The 22,146-nt window shown below is 52.0% G+C and overlaps 1 protein-coding gene across 5 annotated transcripts in view; it reads right to left on the bottom strand.

The window, feature by feature from the left end:
- The window catches only part of SEC14L1 (SEC14 like lipid binding 1), an 88,882-nt gene that overhangs the window by 4,800 nt on the left and 61,936 nt on the right, over positions 1-22,146 (bottom strand). For all 5 annotated transcript variants that reach the window (XM_078438101.2, XM_078438100.2, XM_078438099.2 and 2 more), the window contains 11 exons: positions 13,313-13,462; positions 13,057-13,188; positions 11,029-11,157; positions 10,008-10,242; positions 9,311-9,420; positions 6,732-6,921; positions 5,137-5,225; positions 3,962-4,032; positions 2,879-3,050; positions 2,415-2,549; positions 243-377 (listed from right to left, as the gene is read on the bottom strand). In XM_078438101.2, coding sequence (XP_078294227.1) covers positions 243-377; positions 2,415-2,549; positions 2,879-3,050; positions 3,962-4,032; positions 5,137-5,225; positions 6,732-6,921; positions 9,311-9,420; positions 10,008-10,242; positions 11,029-11,157; positions 13,057-13,188; positions 13,313-13,462 — 1,548 coding nt within the window. The remainder of the gene's footprint in view (positions 1-242; positions 378-2,414; positions 2,550-2,878; positions 3,051-3,961; positions 4,033-5,136; positions 5,226-6,731; positions 6,922-9,310; positions 9,421-10,007; positions 10,243-11,028; positions 11,158-13,056; positions 13,189-13,312; positions 13,463-22,146) is intronic.

Here is a 22,146-nt window from a genome sequence, read left to right as displayed (position 1 = left end):
GGCCTGATCTCCTTCCGAGCACAGATGCCTTGAGAGACGCCTGCCCTTCAGTGTAGACATGTGCCTCAACTACAGATTTAAAAAAACAAACAAGCAACAAAAATTGACAAAAATCTAAAGACAACAACCAGAGAAAGCATCTGATTTTCCTGAACTAAATCCTATTCGGCAGGCCGCCTGAAGAATTTCCCCCTGGGGAGAAGGGGCCCCACCACCCTGGGCCGTCACCGCGGAGGGTGCACCTCGTGCGGGGCTCCCTTGAAGACGCTGGCAGACTGGTAGATGGTCTCGGTGCACAGCTTGAGATCTTCGTTCTCCAGCTCCTCCGCGGTCCTGTACAGAGATTTGGGGACCAGTCCGCCCTCGGGCACTTCACACTGGAAACAGAAACGCGGCAATAAAAGTTGTGCCCGCACACGGGGTCCCCCTGAACACCAAACACTCCGGCGAGGGCCACGTCCCAGCATGCTCGACTCCTCCGGGCCGCCCGGGAAACGGAAAACGCTGGCGAGGTCGAAAAACGTTCTGTACGACTTGGCAAAAGGATTTTTAAGAACCTCTTAAATACACGTGTCATACTTTAAACGAGAGCAAGTTGAAGCTGATTTAGCACAGAATTCACACGAGTATTTACGAGGTACTGGACTCAAATTACGAAAGCTGGTTTATGTAAGAATCGCAAGCATTCACACGGCACCGTGAAGAGGAAACGTCACGTTCAGAAAAGCTGGATTCTCGGCAACGACAGGCATTTCTTTATTACACGCAATTGCCGTCAATACATACGTAACCAGCGATGAGAGCTTTGTGTCTGACCCGGGTCAGAGGATCCGTCCACAATGCCAGACAAAAAAATAACAAAGGAGAGCTTCTTCTGAAGCCGCTGCAAACAGGCTAAGTTGAACTAGAATCTGTGTATTTCATAAACTTCCTAGTCGACCTTGACAGAGTGACCCAGCACTCAAGTTCACAGCATCTTAGCAGCTCTCGCACCATCGGCCCCGGGAGGCGAGGACACAGGGAACCCACACGACGGTGTCCGGCCGGCAGTGCGGCCAGCCTGGAGACCTATCCCGGCATGACGTCCTGTTAGGGGACATCGGAGCGCCGAGTGCGAGAAGCACGGTGTGCAGGGACACATGACAGCCGGGAGAGCCTCAGGCGCCGGAGCCCGGACGCGTGGACAGAAGAGGACTCTCAGCCCGGTAATCGCATCACGGTGGTCGGTGCCTGACAAACGTGGTCCGATCCGCCGTGAGCCAGGCCTCCCTCCAGCTCACAACGGAAGGACCGGCCGCTCGGGACCGTTCTCATGTAACGCGAGCCGTCTGTAGGATGCTACATGCCTGACCTCCCGATTCAACGTCACGGCGCCTGGTGAGGAGGGCCCTGTAGTTCGTTTGCCCCTCGCACCGCGACGCCGCCTGCAATTCCCGAGCGCAGGACCCACGACCTGAAAGCTGGATCCGAATGCTGTTCAACCTCCTCCACCCATCCCGAAAGATTCTCCCGAAAGCCCAGTTCGTTAGCTCATAAACACACACGTCAGATCCAGTGTGTACGTATCCGAAGCGGGTAACTTTATTTACCGTGAGGATGACAGAGATCCTTCCTCTAACGAGAGCCTGACCCCCCTCTGGCTTCGGCTGTCACTTCGGGAAGCCACCTGCGCCTCCGCAGGTCTCTTTCACCCTTGTGTCATGCCCTCGGGCTGTAAGGTCCTCAAGGACCCCTCATCACAGTTCAGGGCACACAAGTGGAGGTGTCTGCCCGAGAAGCTAGCAACCCCCTTTGAAATGTTATCCTGATTTACGGTCGGGGGGAAATCTTGGGAGAATCATCTGGACTTAAGTGTTTTTAAAAAACGCACAGCTGGGGCGCCTGGGTGGCGCAGTCGGTTAAGCGTCCGACTTCAGCCAGGTCACGATCTCGCGGTCCGTGAGTTCGAGCCCCGCGTCAGGCTCTGGGCTGATGGCTCGGAGCCTGGAGCCTGTTTCCGATTCTGTGTCTCCCTCTCTCTCTGCCCCTCCCCCGTTCATGCTCTGTCTCTCTCTGTCCCAAAAATAAATAAAAAACGTTGAAAAAAAAATTTAAAAAAAAAAAAAAAAACGCACAGCTTCCCCCCGACAGGTAAAAGAAATCTGATCCACACGAAGCTGAGTGAATAAAGCAAGCCGTAATTATATTAGAGTCTAAAACAAATTCTCATTAGTATTTAACGACGAAGAAACGGGCATGTTATCGACCATCACTTACATGGTTCTATTTAGTTTAACTCTGGGTCAGAGAAATGTCAGCCAAAAGAAAGACAATACTTCCAACTAAGGTTCTGAAAATCATCTGTACCAACCAACGCCCACCCTCCCTATCCCTGTAAAGCGGCCAAACGTGTAACTACTTGCCTAAATACATACCATGCACTCCCCGCTCAGGAAATCTGGAATAATCTCTTTATCGATGTAATCCAGCAGGCCGCCAGGACCCTGGTAGTCATTTCCTGCGTAAATCAGGAATTTCCTTCTGGTGTTGTCATCGATGAATGGACTAACCTGTAGGTAATGAGAGAAGATCATGCGGTCATCTTTGCTTGGCCGTCCGATTTCCAAAGATTAAAATGACAACGAGACAGTATGGGGGGGGTGGTGGAGAGGGGGCCGGGGAAGGGAGTCTGATACACGGAAAGTCTGTCCGCGTGACAGAAGGACGTTCGGGAATTCTTTCTTCCCTTCACTGGTTTGAGAAACTGCGTATCTTTCCACGTTTATTTTGTTATTTCCTAGCCAGCTAAGGCTAAGGGTCAGGGACACACGCACGCGGATGCACGCACGTCCACCTTCCAAGTGGCTCGTCGTTCGTGCAAAGCGGCGTCCAGACCTACCAGCGTCCAGAGGACGGGAAACACCCTGGGGGCGCGAAGAATGAGGAGGCGGCCGAGCGTCTCGGGGTAGTTGGCCTCGACCACCTCTATGATGCGCAGCAAGGCCTTGACGCCGGGTCTCCACAGGTGGCGCATGTTCAGACCCTCCAGGTCCACCAGGCAGGTCCACGAACTGTAAGGGCGTGCAGACGTGTGTCACTCGCCAGACGGCACACTCGCCAACCGCGTCCCAAGCGACTGCTACTGTTTTCTCGTTTCGATACTGGGCAACGGCCCTTTACACACATCAACACAAGTCCACCAGCCTTGAAAAACCAAAGTGTCGCGCACCGTGTTTCTATCTACTCGAGGCAAGCACGCGGGATCAGTGGGGTGGGACCGATCCCCGAGACGGCAAAGCATCAGCGGCTCATCGACCATCGCAACCTCACCCGGGCACGCACGTGACCCAGCACAACGAGGTGACGTGCCGTGCTTGACCCGCTGCGCGGCCTCTGCCGACCCAACAGGGCACGGGCCTGGCTTTCTAATGCGCGCTGTGGCGAACCACGAGCAGCTCTTCTTCCGCAAGGATCGGAGTCCAGCGCGGCCTCAGGAGCCGAGACTACGGCAGGGAACGGAAAACCCTCGCAACTCCTTCCTGTCATGGCGGAACTTCCGTTCCAGTTAACCTGCCGTCCCCTTCTGGTGTGAGCCTCTGAACCGCTGCACATTCTCAGAATGGTTTACCAGAACTACAAGTATGGTTTAGAAATGCAGAATAAGTTTTTGCACCCCCGGGGGCTCCCCCCACAAGGACCATGCAGACTAACCAGACAGGCCGACCCACTCAGAGCGAGGTGACAGCAATGCCTCGGGGTTAAAAATGCCAAAACCCAGCACCTGTCCCTCCCAACTAACCATATTACACGGTTATCCTTCTTCCGCCTTTGAGTACGCTGTAGAAAACAGGCTACTATTTAGATTGGGTTCTAAAACCCTAAAAGCGTGACAATCAAACCAGCCTTGGGTCCTAAAAGTCAACTAGAAATATTTAACTCGTATTCTCAATAAGCTGGAAGGGAAAACAACATCAACGTCTACCTGATAGGTCGACCAAAGACTTTTGTATTTTCCTCACACCGTCTCAGCCCTTCTTCGTTTATGGAGAGAACCTAAGTGAAAAAGGGCCATAAAAAACCCACAATTAGTCTAAGCAACACCACCGTGTCAAGCTAGGAACCAAAGGGACGATAACAAAGCCCGTTTTAGGCAAGTAAGTCAACCGAAAGAGTCATCGGTTTAGATTTTACGACACGTTCATACACACACACAACCTGTGGCTGACAAAGAATCTCTCTCTCTCTCTCCACAGGGGGTGAGCACTGTCCTTTGGGCGAAGGTGACAGCTACGTCCCGTGAGATGGGAGCTAGGTGTCACCGGATGGGCGGGGAGGGCGTGCCCCGCTGACCTGTCTCTGGAATCAGCGCCTCTGGGGTATGGGGGGGGGGGGGGGGGGGGAGGGTAGCTGCGAGCAGGGGAACGTTCAGCCACACGCAAATCCACGAGGAAGGGCAGTGCTAGAGCGGACTGGAAGCACGGCTGAGGGGACTCTCTGATCTGGATTCACTTCCCCTGGAGACACAGTCTATCCGCATCTTCATGTGCACGAGTGCGTATATGCGGCCACGCGCGTGTGCACGTGTAAACGCTCACACGGTGGCGGGGCCGACAGAATACACGACGAGATGCCAACGACAGATATTCGAAGACAATGGGATCACGGAGGTGTCTTTTAAAGTTTTCGTTTGTTTTTTGGTTTAAGGACAACACTCTTCTCCTAACTGCCCGCACTGTGGAGGCTGAAGGGGCAGGGGGGAGCCCGGGGTCCAGGGGCGGGAAGGAAGCATTTCTAATCGCTCAGATGGGAGACGCTAACCGCCCTCCCACCCCCTGGTGAGGCCGTGCTGGGGAAAGAATACCATGAAGAGGTCTGACCTGAGTGAGACACATCTCAAAAGGAGGAGGGGGGAGGGAGCAACTCGATGGAAGAAGAGGGCTCCAAATCGGCCCCAAGAAGCCATCCTGAGTGGCCATGGTGATTTTTCGTTCACGCTTTCCTGTGAAAAGTATCTCTAGAGCTCCTGGGCCCTCTTCTGAAATTCTAAAAACGTACTGAGAGAGTTCCTCTCCTGATTGCAAACGCACTCCACGCTCGCTCTAAGGGGACAGTTGTGACGGTCGGAAGGGGGCGGTGGCCTCCCCGGGAAGCACTTACGTATCGCAGCAAAGCCTCCTCGCCGAGCGCTCGCACCAAACCCTTGGTGTCCATCTGCCCCAGCCTGAGCACGTAGAGCGGCCGGCCGTCTGCGGAGGGGAAGGAAACGCATGATCGGCACCGCTCCCGGCGAGCAGCTGACCGGAGCCCCAACAAGGAGCGCGCTTCCCCGCTCGGAGGCCGCGGCCGGCGGCGGCGCGGGCACAGCAGAGCCCCCCCCAGCAGCCGCCCCTCTGCCCGGGACCCGGGGCACCCAGCGGAGCTCAGCCTCCGTCCGGCCCTCCTCTAACCGCCGGTGCCGACCGGGGCTCAGACTCCTCGAGAACAACCAGGGGGTTGAACAGAGCCCACTTTCAACGGCGGGGGGGGGGACCTCAGAGCACCCACGCTTCTTCCGTGAGCAGGGAGTATTTTAAATCTTTGATTTTTTTTAGGGAAGAAAACGTGTTCATTTCACGGGTTACCAAAAAGTTAACGTCTAGATTTCCTAGAAGTGCGCTTACCCTTGATTCCCACCTAGAGGATCGAGATAATTGAGGACTTTCAGGAACTCTTTACTTTCATACCAACCAGCACAGGGCGGCTCTACGTGTTTACAGCCTGGAGGCCTAACACGGAGCCTGAGAGGAACCTCATTCGCTTTACAGATGCACTGTCATCACACGACAGCTACGCGGACGGCGTAAAGACCTCAGTGGCCACAGTGGGTCCCGGAAGCAACAGATTCTCTAGATTCTAGACCCCTGACGCTTGTTGTCTCAGGGGAGCAGGGGAAAGGCTAGGGAAGGAATCTGCTCCTGACAAGCACCTGAGACCCGTCTTGTGTCGTCCACGGGGGGCCAGCCCGCTCCTCTGACAGACGGGGCCCAACTTTTCCTTGTGTTTATCACCCGGTGAACTTCATTCACCTCCCACTGGCTCTAGATCTGTTCTACTTAAAACAAACTCTCTAGACTCTGGCTCTAGATCTGTTCTACTTAAAACAAAAAGGTCTTTGCGCTCCCAAATCCTGTTGAAGGGAAGGTTTATAAAAAGTGTCTCCCAACGTTTATAAAACACATTCATGTTTTACTACGACGCTTCAGTCTTCGAAGGGTCGGGAAACAGAATAAAGAGATGTTTCCAGTAAAAACTAATAAAGCTACAATTAATATGGAAAACACAAAAGATGACGTCTGGAAAACAGACACATCAGACCTATTCCGCTTGGGAAGGGCCTGCTTTGAGGGGGAGGGCGCGCCAGGGCCGCCCCGTGCCCTGTCCACGTCTGCGATCCCGTCCTGTCCGCTGCCCAGCTCCGAACCAGGATGCAGCGGGCACGCCTCTGGCAATGCCGGCCTTCCCGCAACGCAAAGAAACTTGGCGGCCAAGGGGGGGGGGGGGGCGAGAGCGGAGGGAAGGAAGGGACAGCCCGTGCCTGCGCTCCACAGGGACGCAGGGCGGGGGGAGCTCCCAAGCAGGTGGGGGGGGTGTGGGGCTGGCCGCGATGAACGGGCGCCCCTTTGCCCAGGCGGAGAGAGGCGGGGAGACCACCCACAGGCCCTCTGGACTCGGCGCGAGGCGGCCTCTAAGCGCGCCCGGGATGCCCAGCACACCTTTGTCGTGATGGTGCCAGCCTCCGGCGTAGTAGTCCTGGAGGACCTGGGGGGGGCTCCAGGTATCGAGGATGTAGTCCACCTGGTGCTGCTTCCGCCAAGTCAAAGACTGACACATGATCTCCCTGGCTTTGTCGATGTTGAAGTCCCGGGCACGTAAGAACCGAAGAATGTGCTCGTCCTTTGGAATCTGTGAAGAGAATAAGAGGTTCCTAAGCAACGGTAAAAGCTGCTAAGGGAAGAAAACCAAGTGACTAAAGGGGAATGAAACTCTAAAACTCACTTCTCGTCCAGAGCGAGCTGCATTATTGCGCTATTTAAAATCAGCCGCTACTTGTCGCTCAAAAAGAAACATTCAAAAAACAATTTTTTTTTTTAAATCGGCTGTTACTAAAAAACCCCCCTCAAGGCTTTAGAAAATCACTACCGCTAATCTGAGTAATCTTTCCAGAATTCTATTTTAGTGTCAGCAAAGCAGAGCGGAGGCAGAAATAATCTGTTAAACGTCAAATGCTCCGGCCTGCCGGACCGATCCGTGATTGTGATCTGCGTGCACTTCTGCACATGCGTATCGCACCCGAGCCAAAGTCAGAACGCAAAAGTGTTGCTGGTTTTGGTGGCGGTGTCGCTAACACACAGGGACCTTCTCTGGAGAGTCTGCTACCGGACGAGTCGGCTCCTCTGAGGGAAGGACCAGGCCAAGACCGTGTCCGAGTCTTATCTGGCCCGGCCGTCTTCCTCCACGGCCACACGCTCGCCGGTGCACACCGCCGGTCCACGGCGGGTGGGAGGGCAGGGAAGGGGGAGCCTTCCGACTCCCCCACTGCTGGGAGAGTAACTCCAGGCACGGAGATGGCATCGCTGTGACTCAGGAAGGACCAGCATCCCACGGACGTGGTGAAGAACGAGGGTTCTGGGACCGGAGGGCCTGGCTTCAAACCCTCACGCCAGCACTCCCTCGGGGGAAGACCTCGGGCAAGTTACTTCACTGCCCTGTGCCTCAGTTTCCTCGTATGTACAACAGGGGTGGAAGACACGTCACCGTCTCAGAGGGACGTTGGGAAGATCTCGTAAAGGTCGTGAGAGTGTCTAGCCCGTGGCAAGCTCACGACAAACGACAGCCATCATTACAGCGGCTGTGCTCCCGGTAAGTGCTACCAACAGTCGTCAGACACGGAGGTGCTGGTAACCAAGGCCGGCAGAAACCAGCGCGTGGGTGGGCTCCATGCAATGCCCAGCTTCCCTTTACTAAGCGATGCCAGTAACTAGCGGGACATAGCAACGTGCCTGTGTTCACTTCTAGTCCCCTGTTAGCATGAGGTGGGTTAGAAAAACCCGACTCCTTATAAGGCTAAAATTTTACCAAAAACCTCAAAATCGAAACTCAAACACTTCTAGTCTTAGAACAATCCGTGAATTCCTTCCAAAGCTTCTGAAAATTAAAATGTCAGAATACTTGGAACGTGATATCACTTTATAATTTGACAGGTAATTTTTGAAAACCTTTTCTTCTTTTTATTGCCGAATTTTTTTTAATGTTATTATTTATTTTTGAGAGACAGAGAGAGAGAGAGAGACAGAGCATGAGAGGGGGAGGGGCAGAGACAGAGAGAGACACAGAATCCGAAACGGGCTCCAGGCTCTGAGCTGTCAGCACAGAGCCCGATGCGGGGCTTGAACCCATGAACCACGACATCACGACCTGAGCCGAAGTCGGACGCTTAACCGACTGAGCCACCCAGGCGCCCCTAAAGATTTTATTCTTTTTTTCTTTAATTTTTTTTTTTTTAATGTTTATTTATTTTTGAGACAGAGACAGACAGAGCATGAACAGGGGAGGGTCAGAGAGAGAAGGAGGCACAGAATCTGAAACAGGCTCCAGGCTCCAAGCTGTCAGCACAGAGCCCGACAAGGGGTTTGAACTCACAGACTATGAGATCATGACCTGAGCCAAAGTCGGCCGCTTAACCGACTGAGCCACCCAGGCGCCCCTTTAAATTTTTTTTTAACGTTTATTTATTTTTGAGACAGAGAGAGACAGACCATGAACGGGGGAGGGTCAGAGACAGGGAGACACAGAATCCGAAACAGGCTCCAGGCTCTGAACTGTCAGCACAGAGCCCGACGCGGGGCTCGAACCCATGAACCACGACATCACGACCTGAGACGAAGTCGGACGCTTAACCGACTGAGCCACCCAGGCGCCCCTAAAGATTTTATTCTTAAGTGATCTCTACGCCTAACGTGGGGCTCAAACCCACAACCCTGAGATCATGAGCCACACACCCCACTGACGGAGCCAGCCAGGTGTCCCGACGTGTAGCTGTTTTTAAGTGAGACCCTTCTCTGGTAAACCTAGAAAAATAAACTAATTCTAAACAGAAGGGCATCACAATTTGCCGTCAAGGACTCGGATGCCACACAGAGAAACACAGATCCTGTGACTCTGGGACCGGGAGGGGCTTCCCCAGCTACGGTAATCGGGAACATTTACTCCGAGGAACCATGAACAGGACCCGGGCCCACAGTTCCACGGACAGCACCACCACACACGGCGGGGGGGGGGGGCCGGTTCTCACTTTGCCCTTGTGGGTTTCCTGGAGCCACTGGCGAAGCCGGATCAGGCAACTCTCCTGCAGCGGGGTCAAGTCCCCCAGGTATCTCTTGATGTAGTCTGCGTCTAGTTTGTCTGGAACAGAAATTACACGACAGCGTTTACAACAAAGAACGCTGGAACTTGAAGGCGTCCAAAGTCGTCCTGCTCAGTAAAGTGCGGTCCCCCGGCCACAGAACTGAAGGATGCCACAGGGACAGCAGGGTCAAGCCGGCCCCCCCTTAGAGACCCTCAGTGATCGTCTGTAAGACTAAATCCCTGGCCAGGCCGCAGCTCAACCTACTGACTCAATTACCTTTAGGGCCTAGCACACGGGAAGCATAGAGTATCTGGCAACGCTACGATTGCAGTAAAAGGCTTAGTTGCTCCCTTTCGTTTGCTAAGTATGCCTTCAATTAAAATAACTGAAAAACATCTCCCGGTTTCAATAAAAGAACAACTTGATAGAACTCTTCCTGCCCATTAAAAAAAAAAAAAAAAAAAATGAAACTTTTCTTCGTTCTAAGAGAAAAACTACAATGGGTTACCTAAGCCAGAGGAAAAGGGTCAGCGACAAAATGATACTTAAAGGTCCTAAGGAGACAGGAACGGGCCGAGGAACCGGAGGGAAAGGACCCCATACGACCCGCGGTCCTGCTCGTGGGACACCGCATCTTTCCTACCTTCAGGGGTCCCCGCCGCCGGCTCGGGCGGCCCGCCGGGGCTGCTGAGGGCCTCGCCGCCCAGCCCCTCCGCCTGGGCAGCATCCGAGACGACAGCAGCCGAGGACGCCGCCTGTTTCTTGCAGGACGAGGACGTCTCTGAAGAGGAAGCTATGGGAGGCGGAGTCCAACGGGGCACGAACGTGATGCCTTCTTCTTCCAGCTGACGAAGGTAGTATTCAATGATTTCTTTCCCCTTGAAAATAAAACCGATTTGACGGTTAGTATATGATCCACATTCAAATTATTCGCCCCTCCCCCAGATTTTTAAGACACTAACAAAAACCGAATAGCCACAGAAGAAATCTATAAAAGCCAAAGCCAAATGCCTCTGTGTCTGGGTTTTTCATAATTATTTTACTTCCTCTTCTCCAAAGGTCCAGGAAGTAATTTCTAAAGAGACAGGGTTTTTTAAATGACTGATTAAAAGCACCCATGTATCACCCTTGTACTCAATCTGTGCTTTGTGTCTCGACCCAAGTTCTCTCCAACACCCTGAAAATAAAGCCAGCCTTCACATAACATTCATGATCTCACACGGACACTCTCAAAACCAAAATCCCACAGCAGCGCTGAGCAACAGCACGAGAACGAGACGGGAAGTTTTCCACGCAAGGTGAACCTAAGAACCCGAGGCCTGGGGACCCCCGGGGATCCCCGACAAGCGCTCCCCCTGCCCACAGACAGGTCCGCTCCCGCCTCGCCCACCCACCCCAATCTGCCAACGATTCTGGGCAGAGGGCACAGCGGCCAGTGGCCGCACCTTCCTTCTACGTCACTGGCAAGAGCAATATCTGAACTCCCACCCAACCCTCCCCCTCCCTAGAACCCAAGACTCGGGGGAGAGTCAAATCATTTCCGCGTCGCGAAACGGCCGGGACGCCCGACTGGCCCGTTTCCGGCCTTCTGAAAACACTGCCAGCCTCGAGCACCTCAGAGGCTCCTGCCTCCCCTTTTCCATAAAATCCCAAGCTGGACTCACTTTTTTTATGTTGCTGGTGTATTGTTTCATTGCAATTTTTTCCACTGTACTTTCGAAACCAAAGAAAGATTTAATATCTAAACTTGCAGACTGTTCAAAACAGGTCCAATCTTCATTTTCAGGGTGAACCTGCAGACAAATGAGAAATCATTCCCATTAACTATGCTGATGAGTGACGGTATCATCTGTCGGCTTCTCCATCAACTAGTAACCAAAAGAAAACACTTACTCTACCAGTAACGTTACGGTCATGAAAGCAGCAGATGGAAAATTTACACAGGGAGGCTCAAAATCATAAAAAGACCTAAATATTTGTAAAATATTTTAGAAAAAAAAAAAATCGAAAAACGCCTGTTAAAAGGAGAGCTCCGCTTTCATTGGTGGTTCATTCATTCACCGTATTTCCTGAGCAGGGTTCTCCAGTGTAGACAAAACGAAGATCCCTGCCTGATGCAGCTTACGGTCCGGAGGGGGAGACAGCCAATCAGCCATGAACATAAAGAGGTAAGAAATTGAAGACAAGCGCTAAGGGAAAAAGGAAAAGCTGGAGCAGGTGAACGAACTGGGGGGCGGGCAGCAGAATTGAACAGGGCGTTCAGGCTGGCTTCATCCGGAAGGGCAGATGTGAGCACAGACCGAAGGTGAGGGCGGGAGTCCAGCAGAGATCCGGGGGCACAGCGCCCGCCGGCAGAGGGCGCACTTGGAAGCAGCCTGCGCCATCAGGGAACAGCAGGTGCGTAGGCTTGTGCACAAAGACGGCAGGACAGCAGATGTGTGCGGACGAGAAAATGAGGGGCCCTGTAAGCCCCTGGGAGGCCTCTGGGCTTTTCTGTGTGAAACGCAGGAAGGCTGCAGAAAGTATGATACGATCTGACATACTTTATTTATTTATTTAAAGTTTTTAATGTTTATTTATTTTTGAGAGAGAGAGAAAGAGCAGGGGAGGGGCAGAGAGAGAGGGAGACACAGAATCCCAAGCAGGCTCCAGGCTCCGAGCTGTCAGCACAGAGCCCGACGCGGGGCTCGAACCCACGGACCGTGAGATCCGTGACCTGAGCCGAAGTCGGACGCTTCACGGACGGAGCCCCCCAGGCGCCCCTGATCTGACATACTTCAAATGGATCACTTGGGATTCAGCGCTAAGGATACGGTGTAGAAGGGTGAGGAAGAAGCGAGAGACCCTATTAGATTATTCTAATAATCTGGTGGCGAGTCAGTGATGAAGAACAGCAGATCAGCCTGATCCAGAGGTACCCACCACAGGCAAGCCCTGCTTTCCCGAAGTCTGCATTCCGCCCCATCGCCTCTACGAAAGACTGACATTCGTGCCTGTTTTGGCTAACCAAAAGAAATCTAAAGAGGATTTCCTCATTTAGGGAAATGGGTGAACGTGAAAACAGCGTTCACCGTTTGTTTTGCAAAAGCCGTTACGGAGGCAGCTCGTACCCCAAGCGGCGAGGATAGCACCAAGCCCCCCACCCCGCCTCCGGAAGCCTCGAGACTCCAGAGCTTAGAACAGTGTCTGTGGGCCTCTGGGCTTTGTCTCCGTTTATTCTGTGCACCTGTTAGCAAGACGGGTCCTGGGGCACCAGAAGCCCCTAAAGAAGCTCTGTTTTGCATACGGGAAGGCTAGAAAATCTTCCCATATACACTCGTAATTGCTGCTTTGCTTTGCCCGTGTTCAGCATACGAAAGGCTTCACGGGAACGCTCTATTTTCAGAGAGCGGAGAAAACTGTTCTCTTGGGTCCTTCCCGTGTACTTCTGAAGTGTTAGAGTGGTGCCGGAAAGGAAGGGACATGGGAAGGTCACAAGGCGACCTTGACTGCTACAACCACGTGACCCATTCTGCAGTAAACCACAGCTGCCACCCGCTGACCCCACGCGTCCGAAGCGAGGGGCGGTACCTGAAGAACACAAGGCGGTGTGCCGTTTAGCGCGACGGCCACGCGGGTCCCAGAAGCACAGGCCGGCCCAAGCCTGCGTCCCCTGCCCTCCCCGCGCCACCCCCGCGAGTGCGGTTACTCACAGTGTAGCAGCAATGTTCGTGGATGATGACCCGGTTGGAGAACGTTTCGTTATGGGCCTCGATGTGCAAAGTACGTTCCCGAGAATTCAGTGAGTTTTTTTGGACAAAATAAACATAATCGACTCCTGCAATCTTTAAAAAAAAAAAAAAAAAAAAAAAAAGGAGAAAACGGACTTATTAATGACACCGAGTGCAACAGAAGCCGTGAGCGTTAAGTTCGTCTGCAGGGGGACGGCCTAAATGTCCCCGTGGGTACCTTTTTCAGCAGCCTTGGTGCGTCTATGTCCAGCTTGCAGCGCCGTTCTATAATGTGAACGGCCCCGTCTTCGCTCTTGAACTCGTTCACGGTGTCACTGTCCACAAACATCGGGATCAAAGGACACGTAGGGAACCTCCTTTCGTAGGCCTGGGGATAAATTGTTTTAAAAAAAGGAATTGAACAGAGATGCGACCCGGCAGCCCGTCACTGAGATTCTCCCAGGAATAAAAGCATCTCCCGGGGCGCCTGGGTGGCTCGGTCGGTGAAGCGGCCAACTCTTGATCTCAGCTCAGGTCTCGATCACAGGGTAGGGAGTTTAAGCCCCGTATCGGGCTCCACTCTGGGTGCGAAGCTTACTTCAAAAAAAAAACAAACACGGCATCTCCTGATACACGTCCACGCGTCACCACAGAGCTGCCTTTGTCTTTACATCATAAGCTTTTGTTAAAAAAGAAAAAGACATTCTGTGTTCATGGACTGGGAGACTCAGGGCAGTAAAGACGTCAATCCTTCCCACGTGGCTACAGAGGTTTAACACAACTCCTATCGAAATCCCAGCAGGGCTCGTCTTTGCCTAAGCTACAGACAAGATTATTTTAAAATTTATATGGAGGGGCGCCTGGGCGTCTCAGTCGGTCGAGCATCCAACTCTTTTTTTTTTTTTTTTTTAATTTTCTTTTAATGTTTATTTATTTTTTGGGGACAGAGAGACAGAGCATGAACGGGGGAGGGGCAGAGAGAGAGGGAGACACAGAATCGGAAGCAGGCTCCAGGCTCTGAGCCATCGGCCCAGAGCCCGACGCGGGGCTCGAACTCACAAACTGCGAGATCGTGACCTGAGCCGAAGTCGGACGCTTAACCGACTGAGCCACCCAGGCGCCCCCGAGCATCCAACTCTTGATCGCGGCTCAGGTCACGATCTCACGGTTCACGAGTTTGAGCCCTGCGTCCGGCTCTGTGCTGACAGCGCGGAGCCTGCTCGAGAGTCTCTCTCTCCCTCTCACCCTGCCCCTCCCCGGCTTGCACTCTCGCTTTCTCTCAAAATAAACAAACTTAAAAAAAATAATAATAAAGTTTATACGGAAAGGCAGGAGAACTAAACCGGCTAAAACAATTCTCAACAAAAAAAGACTAAACTGGGAGGCGTCACTCCAAGAGGTGTGGGGGTGGGTGCCTACTGCGCAGCCACGGTGACCCAGGCTTGCGCGGCTGGCGGTGGAAGGGACACAGACGTCACAGGGCAGACAGCCGTACACGGACCCACACAAATACGCCCAAGTGATTTTCGACAGAGATGCAGGAGCAATTCAACGGAAGAAGGACGGCCTTTTTGCCCAACAAATCTGACTGGAGGCCTTGCACACCAACAGGAAGGAACAACAACAACAAAAAAAAGGACCTCAGCCTGAACCCCACACCGGATGTACAAATTAGCTCAAAACGGACCATGGACTCAAACGTGTTTGTAACCTGCTTGAAATGACAACTGCAGAAACGCAGAACGGATCGGCGGTTGCCAGGGGCAGGGGTGGGGGGGAGGGGGGGGGGAGTGGGTGCAGCCGTCAAGGCACTCGGAGAATGTTCAGTACCTTCGCTGCATCCACGGCGGTATTCTGGTTGTGACGACGGACCACAGTCTCCCTAAATGTTACGGGGGGCGGGGAGGAACGCGTAAGGAACACAGGGGGACCCCCGGTGTCATTCCTGGTGAATAACAGGGTATTAACATACCGTGAATCTTCAATTATCGCAAACTACGAAACTTAAAGCATGAAAAAAAGCTTCACTTCCTGTATAATTCATCCAAACTTTTCGACAACGCACTCAGGCGCCCGATTTAGTTTACGGCGTAGCGAGTGTGGTGATCTGTGAAGACAGCGTTGCTGACGACCTGACTATTGAATTTACGCTAAAACCGAAGCCACCCGGCGGCTCGCGGGGCTGCAGGAACAGGAAACCGAGGCGGCCGGATGACAAGCGTCTGGGCTCTAAGAAGCAGCATGGAAAAGAAGCCCGGGGCTGGGCCCAGCACCTCGGTGACGCGATGTTCCTATTAAAGTGACAAATGCCACTCCTCCACCAGCTGTCCTAAAAATGGGGGGGGGGGGGGCTGACTTCCCGCCTTAAGTTAATCACAACCACACACAGATTTGAGGAGAAATGTATGCTGTTGGCAAGGTGAATGACAACCTCAAAGTGGCACCGACTGCTGCGATGTGACCTCCCACAAGGGGCGAGGCGTTCCGGCGCACGGCCAGACTAACACGCTGCCTTCCGAGGAGCAGTTTCCTGAAGCTGCCCGTGGACAGACCTGACGTCTGAACAGAAGTAATACTCAGGTCGCAGGAGCTGCACTGAACCCCCCATAAAGCACCAGAGCAACCTATTTCTTATTTTTTGTATTTACAATTTTTTTGTATTTGTTTTTTAGAGAGAGAGGGAGGGAGGAGCAGAGAGAGAGGGGGACAGAGGATCCGAAGCGGACCCTGTGCTGACATCAGCGAGCCCGATGCGGGGCCTGAACTCACGGACCCTGAGATCCATGACCTGAACCGAAGTCGGGACGCTGCTACCAGAGCGACCTATTAATCCCTCCACCCGGTTTTCACTAATCTCACTCTAAGTATCCTCGATAATCTGGTACGTATCTCCTCTCCTCTCCATAACATTACAGGGCTACACCAGTCTGCAAATTTCCGGCTGTGCTCCTGCTGTCTATGTAAGATACCACGCGAGACAATATGGGAGGCGGTGGAAAATGAAGCAGACAGTTCAGGAAAGGGAGTCAGGGTCATACACGAGTGTGTCCTAAGAATAAGCAAGTGCCATAAAGGTGTAAGGAGAAAGAGAACACCCTGAGCTTTGGAGAGAGGGGTGGTGTAGGAAGGCTTCACGGAAGAGGGGGCATTTACACTGGGCCTCAAGGCACACGACTGTTTACAGTCATCGAGGAGGGGAGAGATTTCTAGGAAAGAGAACCCAAGAGCGCGGCCTCAAGGGAATGCCGCAGGGCGAGCAGGGACCGAAAGCCAGTGGAGGAGGGAACGGTGGCCTGCAGTGACACTTGTGACAAGGCCTGTCCCTGCTAAGCACAGCCCACGTGGCCACACCCTGAGGGCACAGTGGGGACCAAACCCAATGGAAGGTCTGGCTGTCTTGGAGTTGACCTACCACCTCACGGGGCGATGGAGAAGGAGGGAAGTCTACTATGTGACCAGAGTCGCCCTTTCAGAAAATCAAGGACAGCCATGCACAGGGCGGTCTGGAAGGGAGGCAAAACTTACGTGGTGGCCAATTATAACTGCTTTTTAAAAGTCTTTACTTTGGGGGTTGAAAACATATCCTTCCTATTTACCTACTCCCCCCTCCTCTCAAATATATTCTGCATCCCATTACTGCTATAATCTTGACAAATCACACAGCATTCGTCTCTTAATGCATTTGAAATCAACAACACGTAAGGAGTTTATCGAACTGCTCAGACCATACCACACAGAAGTCTCTGGGAGGCCCTAAAATAGGCCGGTATTGAGTATTGAACACGGGAACAACTCTAGAAAAAAAAATTTGCTATCATTTGTTCTACAGACACTGAAAACCATCTAAACTGAGTTTTAAATTTTAATAATTACAAAAAAAAAAACCAAAAAAACCCTGGCTTTGTATACTCCAGCGCTATGACATATCAAAAAATTGAAATACAAGGATTCAAACAAAAAGATTCTTTTTAAGTTACATACGGGGCAGAGTAGGCACTCGCCAAGAAATACCCGAAGCCGGGATCTCTCCTATCAAAGGACCTATTAGATCATTTTCAAAATGCCCACAACGGCCTCTAAATTCTTGCAACAGAGTGGTCGGCACAGGGCATTACCCTCACAGCCCAGTCTTCAATTGAAGACACAGTACAAACTCTCCATTCCCTGTAAAATCACCCATCCGTGTAGACGCCTGTTTTCACAGAGACTGGCTTTTACTTTGGCCAGATGGCCTTAGACGTGACAGTGCTAATGCACGACCCACCCGGGGAATCGGTACACTCCTCTGCAAAGCTGTCTGTGCGGAAGGTTCCTAGCGAGCTTCTCCCTGCTTCCCTGCGCGCCCTGGTCGGCACCTGCCCCCCGTCCCCAGGCGCACCACTCAGCCACGGGGCAGGGGCCAGACCATGCGTCTTCGCATCGCCTAAAACAAAGTCACTGTTCAATAAACATTTTTTGAATTATGGAACAAAACCTTGCTTAGACAGGGGCGCCTGGGTGGCTCAGTCGGTCACGTGTCCGACTTCGGCACAGGTCATGATCTCAGGTTTCGTGAGTTCAAGCCCCGCGTCGGGCTCTGTGCAGAGCTGATTTCAGATCCTCTGTCTCCCTCTCTCTCTCTGCCCCTCCCCTGTTCGTGTGTGCTCGGGCTCTCTCTCTCTCTCTCTCAAAAATAAACATTAAAAACAACAACAACAACAAAAAAACCTTACTAGATAAAGCAACAAATCAGCTCTTTGTCTCTGTGCTCACTTACCTGGGCCAATCTTTCGGAGATATATAAGGCTCAGGAATTCTGCATACTATTGGCGCAGAAAAGCCTAACTTTCTAGAGGGTTATAGAAAAGGAAGATCGCAAAACGGTGACAAAACTTTAGTCTCTGAAACTGCTTACGGATACCAGACCCCAGTTTTTCAGCACAAACTACAATCTACAAACTTGCTGCAGCCTCCGAAAAACAGAAGCATCCCAATCTTATTGGAAACATTTATGCACATTCTAGTTTTGCCCACAGGAAGGGCCTAGAAGCAATGACACCTCAGCAGCAACAAGAAACTTGGCATCTAGAGCTCGGTTTCTAAATACCACTCAGGACTAGAGAAGAAGGCGTGCACTGTCAAGAAATGACTGATTACAAGTCTGAAGGGAAAAGGTCAAGGTGAATCTGAAGTACTTACCAGAAATAAGGATGCGCTCAGTGACTGGGGGGGGGGGGGGGGGGCGGGCATGTCAAAAGGACACAGGAACCAGCCTGAAGGGGTTCCACTCCCCCCCGTTCCGAGATCATTTGAGCACCAGAAAGAGAAAAGATAGTGATACCCAAGAGAAATGGGCGGGGGAGGAAATCTTACAGACAAATGTCACCTAATAACCACAGGGGCAAACAACACAATCAGAAAACCACAATTCTGCAACCACCAATTCATAACTGGTTCGGGCAAGGATCGACACAGGGCACTACTGAAAGGCTGGAAGAGACAGCACGGTCTCCAAGATCAGCCTGCAGGTTGTCAGTTACAAAGGGACAGATGATGGAAATCTGTCCCTTTATACTGTTAAGATCTAGCAGATACCAGCTCCGGCCAAGGATTTAACTTAGGACCAAGCACGGGACAACCTGCCGCGCTGCTGTGACACAACGGAAGCACGCGCGACCTCTGCAGACCTCACAACAGAAAGGGAGGAAATAATCAAGACAAGTCCAAGTTACGGGGCACTGCACAAAAGCACCGGCCTGGACTCTTAAAAAATGAGAAAGGCCACTGTCTTGAAAGATGAACAGAAAAAGCCGAGAACTATCTAGCATGAAGTCAGTTAAAGAGACAGGACTACCAAAGGCTATGCTGCATTGGCTCCTTGGAATAAAAATAGCTCTAAAGAATATTTGAGGACATGTGCCCATGCATCACACACTAAATACTATCATTCTGTCCGTGTGAAATTTCGCGGGTGTGATAACGATGACCGTTAAGCAGCGTTTCTGTTCTGAGGCAATAATGCTTTAGTACTTAGGGCAAGGGTAATGATACACACAGCTTCTTTCAAATGGTTCTGCAAGACTCAGGCTGTGAGTGTGTGCATGCGCGCGCGCGTGTGTGTGTGTGTGTGTGTGTAAGAGATAAAGCGAATGTATTAATTTATCTAAGTGGAAATGCAGACACGTATTTGCTACGCTTCATCAACTTCTTTAATAATAGAAATTTCTCAAAGTAAAAAGCTGGGGACACTAGCAACAGGGGAAGGTCACTTCGGGGGGAAGGGCAATATGGAGACCAACAGTGCTTTTGCAAGGAACTGAGTACGACCTTGTCACATCTTACCCAGCGTGAGGTTTGGCCCAGCTCCAGCCCGAGGTGGAAGGCCAGGTGAGAGGTCCCCCGGGGCCCTGCGCCTCGGCACGGGGGCCTCCGGCCTGGCCCGGCCACCGTGGCTCTGAGGGGACGCGGGCCCAGAGAGCTCCAGCTGCCGGCTCTTCACGAGAAGGCAGCAGTCTGGATTTCTGTGTGCAGCTTCCCCATTCTGAAGGCTTAGTTCGTGCCCACGGGCCCACGTCCGCAGGCCTTCGAGTCTCCTCCCCGCACCTATCTCTCCAGAACTGGGCAGGAACCCAGGCTTCAGTTCTCTCCGGGTTCAAATCACCGCCTCGGGAGAGCCACAGGAATTTCCCTCCGTCTTAGTTTTCACGAACTATCTGCAATATTATTATGTCACTTCCTAATCACACTCGGCGTGTATCAACCACAAAAATCAAGAGAGGCCTGAACAGAATTAAATTTTCCAGAAGGCATTCTTCCAGCGCGAGAGAAATGTTCTTCGATGTCCTCTCTTAAAAGGAAAAGCTACTTTCGCAAGAGACCAAGAGACGTTGACTATTATCATTGGCTCACTCGTTTTGTTTCACAGAGCCATTGTTTCAATAATAAAAACAAAAGCAGGGCCTTACCCATTTGCCCCAGGGAGGAAAGCTGCCCGCTGGGTAACTCGGCTTCCTCCCACCTTCCTACACCCACTCTTCCTCCTTCAAAAGGGATTTCTGAGCCTGTAATTCGGGAGCTTGGCAACAGCACTTTCAGTTTTTAACCGAACTTTGAATGCAATTTTGAGATATGAAAAGCTTGTACTGTGCTAAATAAAACCATATTTTAGGGAAGACATTTCAACTTGAGAAGTAACGAGCTTAACAGCGCATTCTGCCAGGAAAACCCATTTAAAAGAAATTCCATTTAAAGAATCTACCTTCAGATTGAACTAGGTTCATACATACACAACTTAGCCAGCGAACTAAGCCAGCCGCTTCCCGTACGACTTGGATATCCTATGGCACTGGACGTGACCCTCAAGCGCACTTAGACGCAGAGCTGGTTTTACCCCGGAAAGACTCCCGAAGTGGAAAAACCCTAAATACGGCGGGAGTCTCTCAGAAGTTGCCAGTGCTCGAAGAGGCAAATATAAAACGCATCGGGAAGACGTGGGAAACTGACCGAAGCCCCTCAGAGTCGGTTTTCCGTAAATCGCCGACTTAGCAGAAGTGACAGCCACATACATACAGAGGGCCTGCCGCATAAGCCACCGTGTTGAGATCTAGACGTGACTGTGGAAGACACAGGGACGGGGCTTCTTCAGAAGCAAGACACAGACACACGTACCGTCCACAACGAAGAAAAGACAGGGAGGAGGTCACGGACAGCAATGCACCGTACTGACAATGAAACTGCTTCAGACAGCGGGGGGGGGGACATGGCTCCAGGATGGGTGGCGAGAGCGCGTGTGCAGAAGGGAACGTTCCCGATGGGGGCCACGGGAGCGACACCACAAGGGAGGAAACACTCCGTGGACACGCTCCGGAGCAGCCGTTCAGACCCGCGGACACCGCGTCACCTGCCTCAGAAGCGGCTCAGGCACAGGAGTCGCGCCGCGAAGAGCTTCGGGCACCTGGTCTGTTGCTGGGACTCCAAAGCATACAAACAGCTCGGCTAAGTGAAGGCGTGAAGAGTGTCAACGGCCCGAGGAACCTGGGGGCCCCCCCCCCAACACTGCATGTGGTCACAACTCAAGTCCTTGATGGGCTCTTGAATTCCGCCTCCGCTATTACAAGACAGGCGGACTTCTATTTAGTCCACTTGTAAGGCGAGGTTCCGAATCACGTGCTACTTACTTGTGAATAAATGTGTTCATTCTTTTTTTACTTTTTTTAAGTTTATTGATTTTTGAGAGAGAGAGAGAGAGAGAGAGAGATAGACAGTGTGGGTGGGGGAGGGGCAGACAGAGAGGGGGAGAGAGAGAGAGAGAGAGAGAGAGAGAGAGAGAGAGAGAGAATCCCAGGCAGGCTCCGCACCGTCAGCGTGGAACCCAACGCAGGGCTCGAACCCACGAAACTGAGTGAGCCGAAACCAAGAGTCAGACGCTCAACCGACTGAGCCGCTCAGGCCCACTCAGGCGTCCCTATATATATATATATTTTTTATATATATATAAATATATATATTTATATAAACACAAAACAAAATGTTTATAAAAACTTAAATTTTTGAAAATTTGAGTCCTTTCCAAGAAAAGTTATAATCCAATCAGTTGTGATACACTTCCATTCATCCAAAGTCTTCATGACCAACCCAGTCAGATTAGCGATTTTCAAACGAGTTCAAGACCATGAGCGGACTAACTGGGGTAACAGGGTACAGACAACTGTCCGGGCCAAGTGCTGAGTTAGCACCAAAGTCCCCATCCTCAGTCACCGGCCTTCAGTGGGACCCACAGATCAAGTCACAACAGACTGGACTAGCCCCGGGAAGGTCACACAAGAACACACAAAAGATTCTAGGGCAGCTAAAAAAAATACGCAAACATCTGACAGGTGCCAAGCCGTCTCCCTCTGGGATCAAACACATCTGAAGTGTAAATTAGGCATTTCGTCTTAGACAAGCTCAGTTCCAGGGTTCTGAGGACACACTCTCTCAGGGTGACATTTAGTGTGGAGAGGGTGTGATTCGGGCCCGCGGGGGCCGGGAGCTCTAAGGACAGGGCATCATGACCGACGCCAACGGGATCCAGTACAAGAGGCTGGACCCTCT

This window comes from Panthera onca, chromosome E1, assembly GCF_046562875.1.
Source record: "Panthera onca isolate mPanOnc1 chromosome E1, mPanOnc1 haplotype 2, whole genome shotgun sequence".
Classification (NCBI taxonomy): Eukaryota; Metazoa; Chordata; class Mammalia; order Carnivora; family Felidae; genus Panthera; species Panthera onca.
This window is presented reverse-complemented; position numbering and strand designations above follow the sequence as displayed.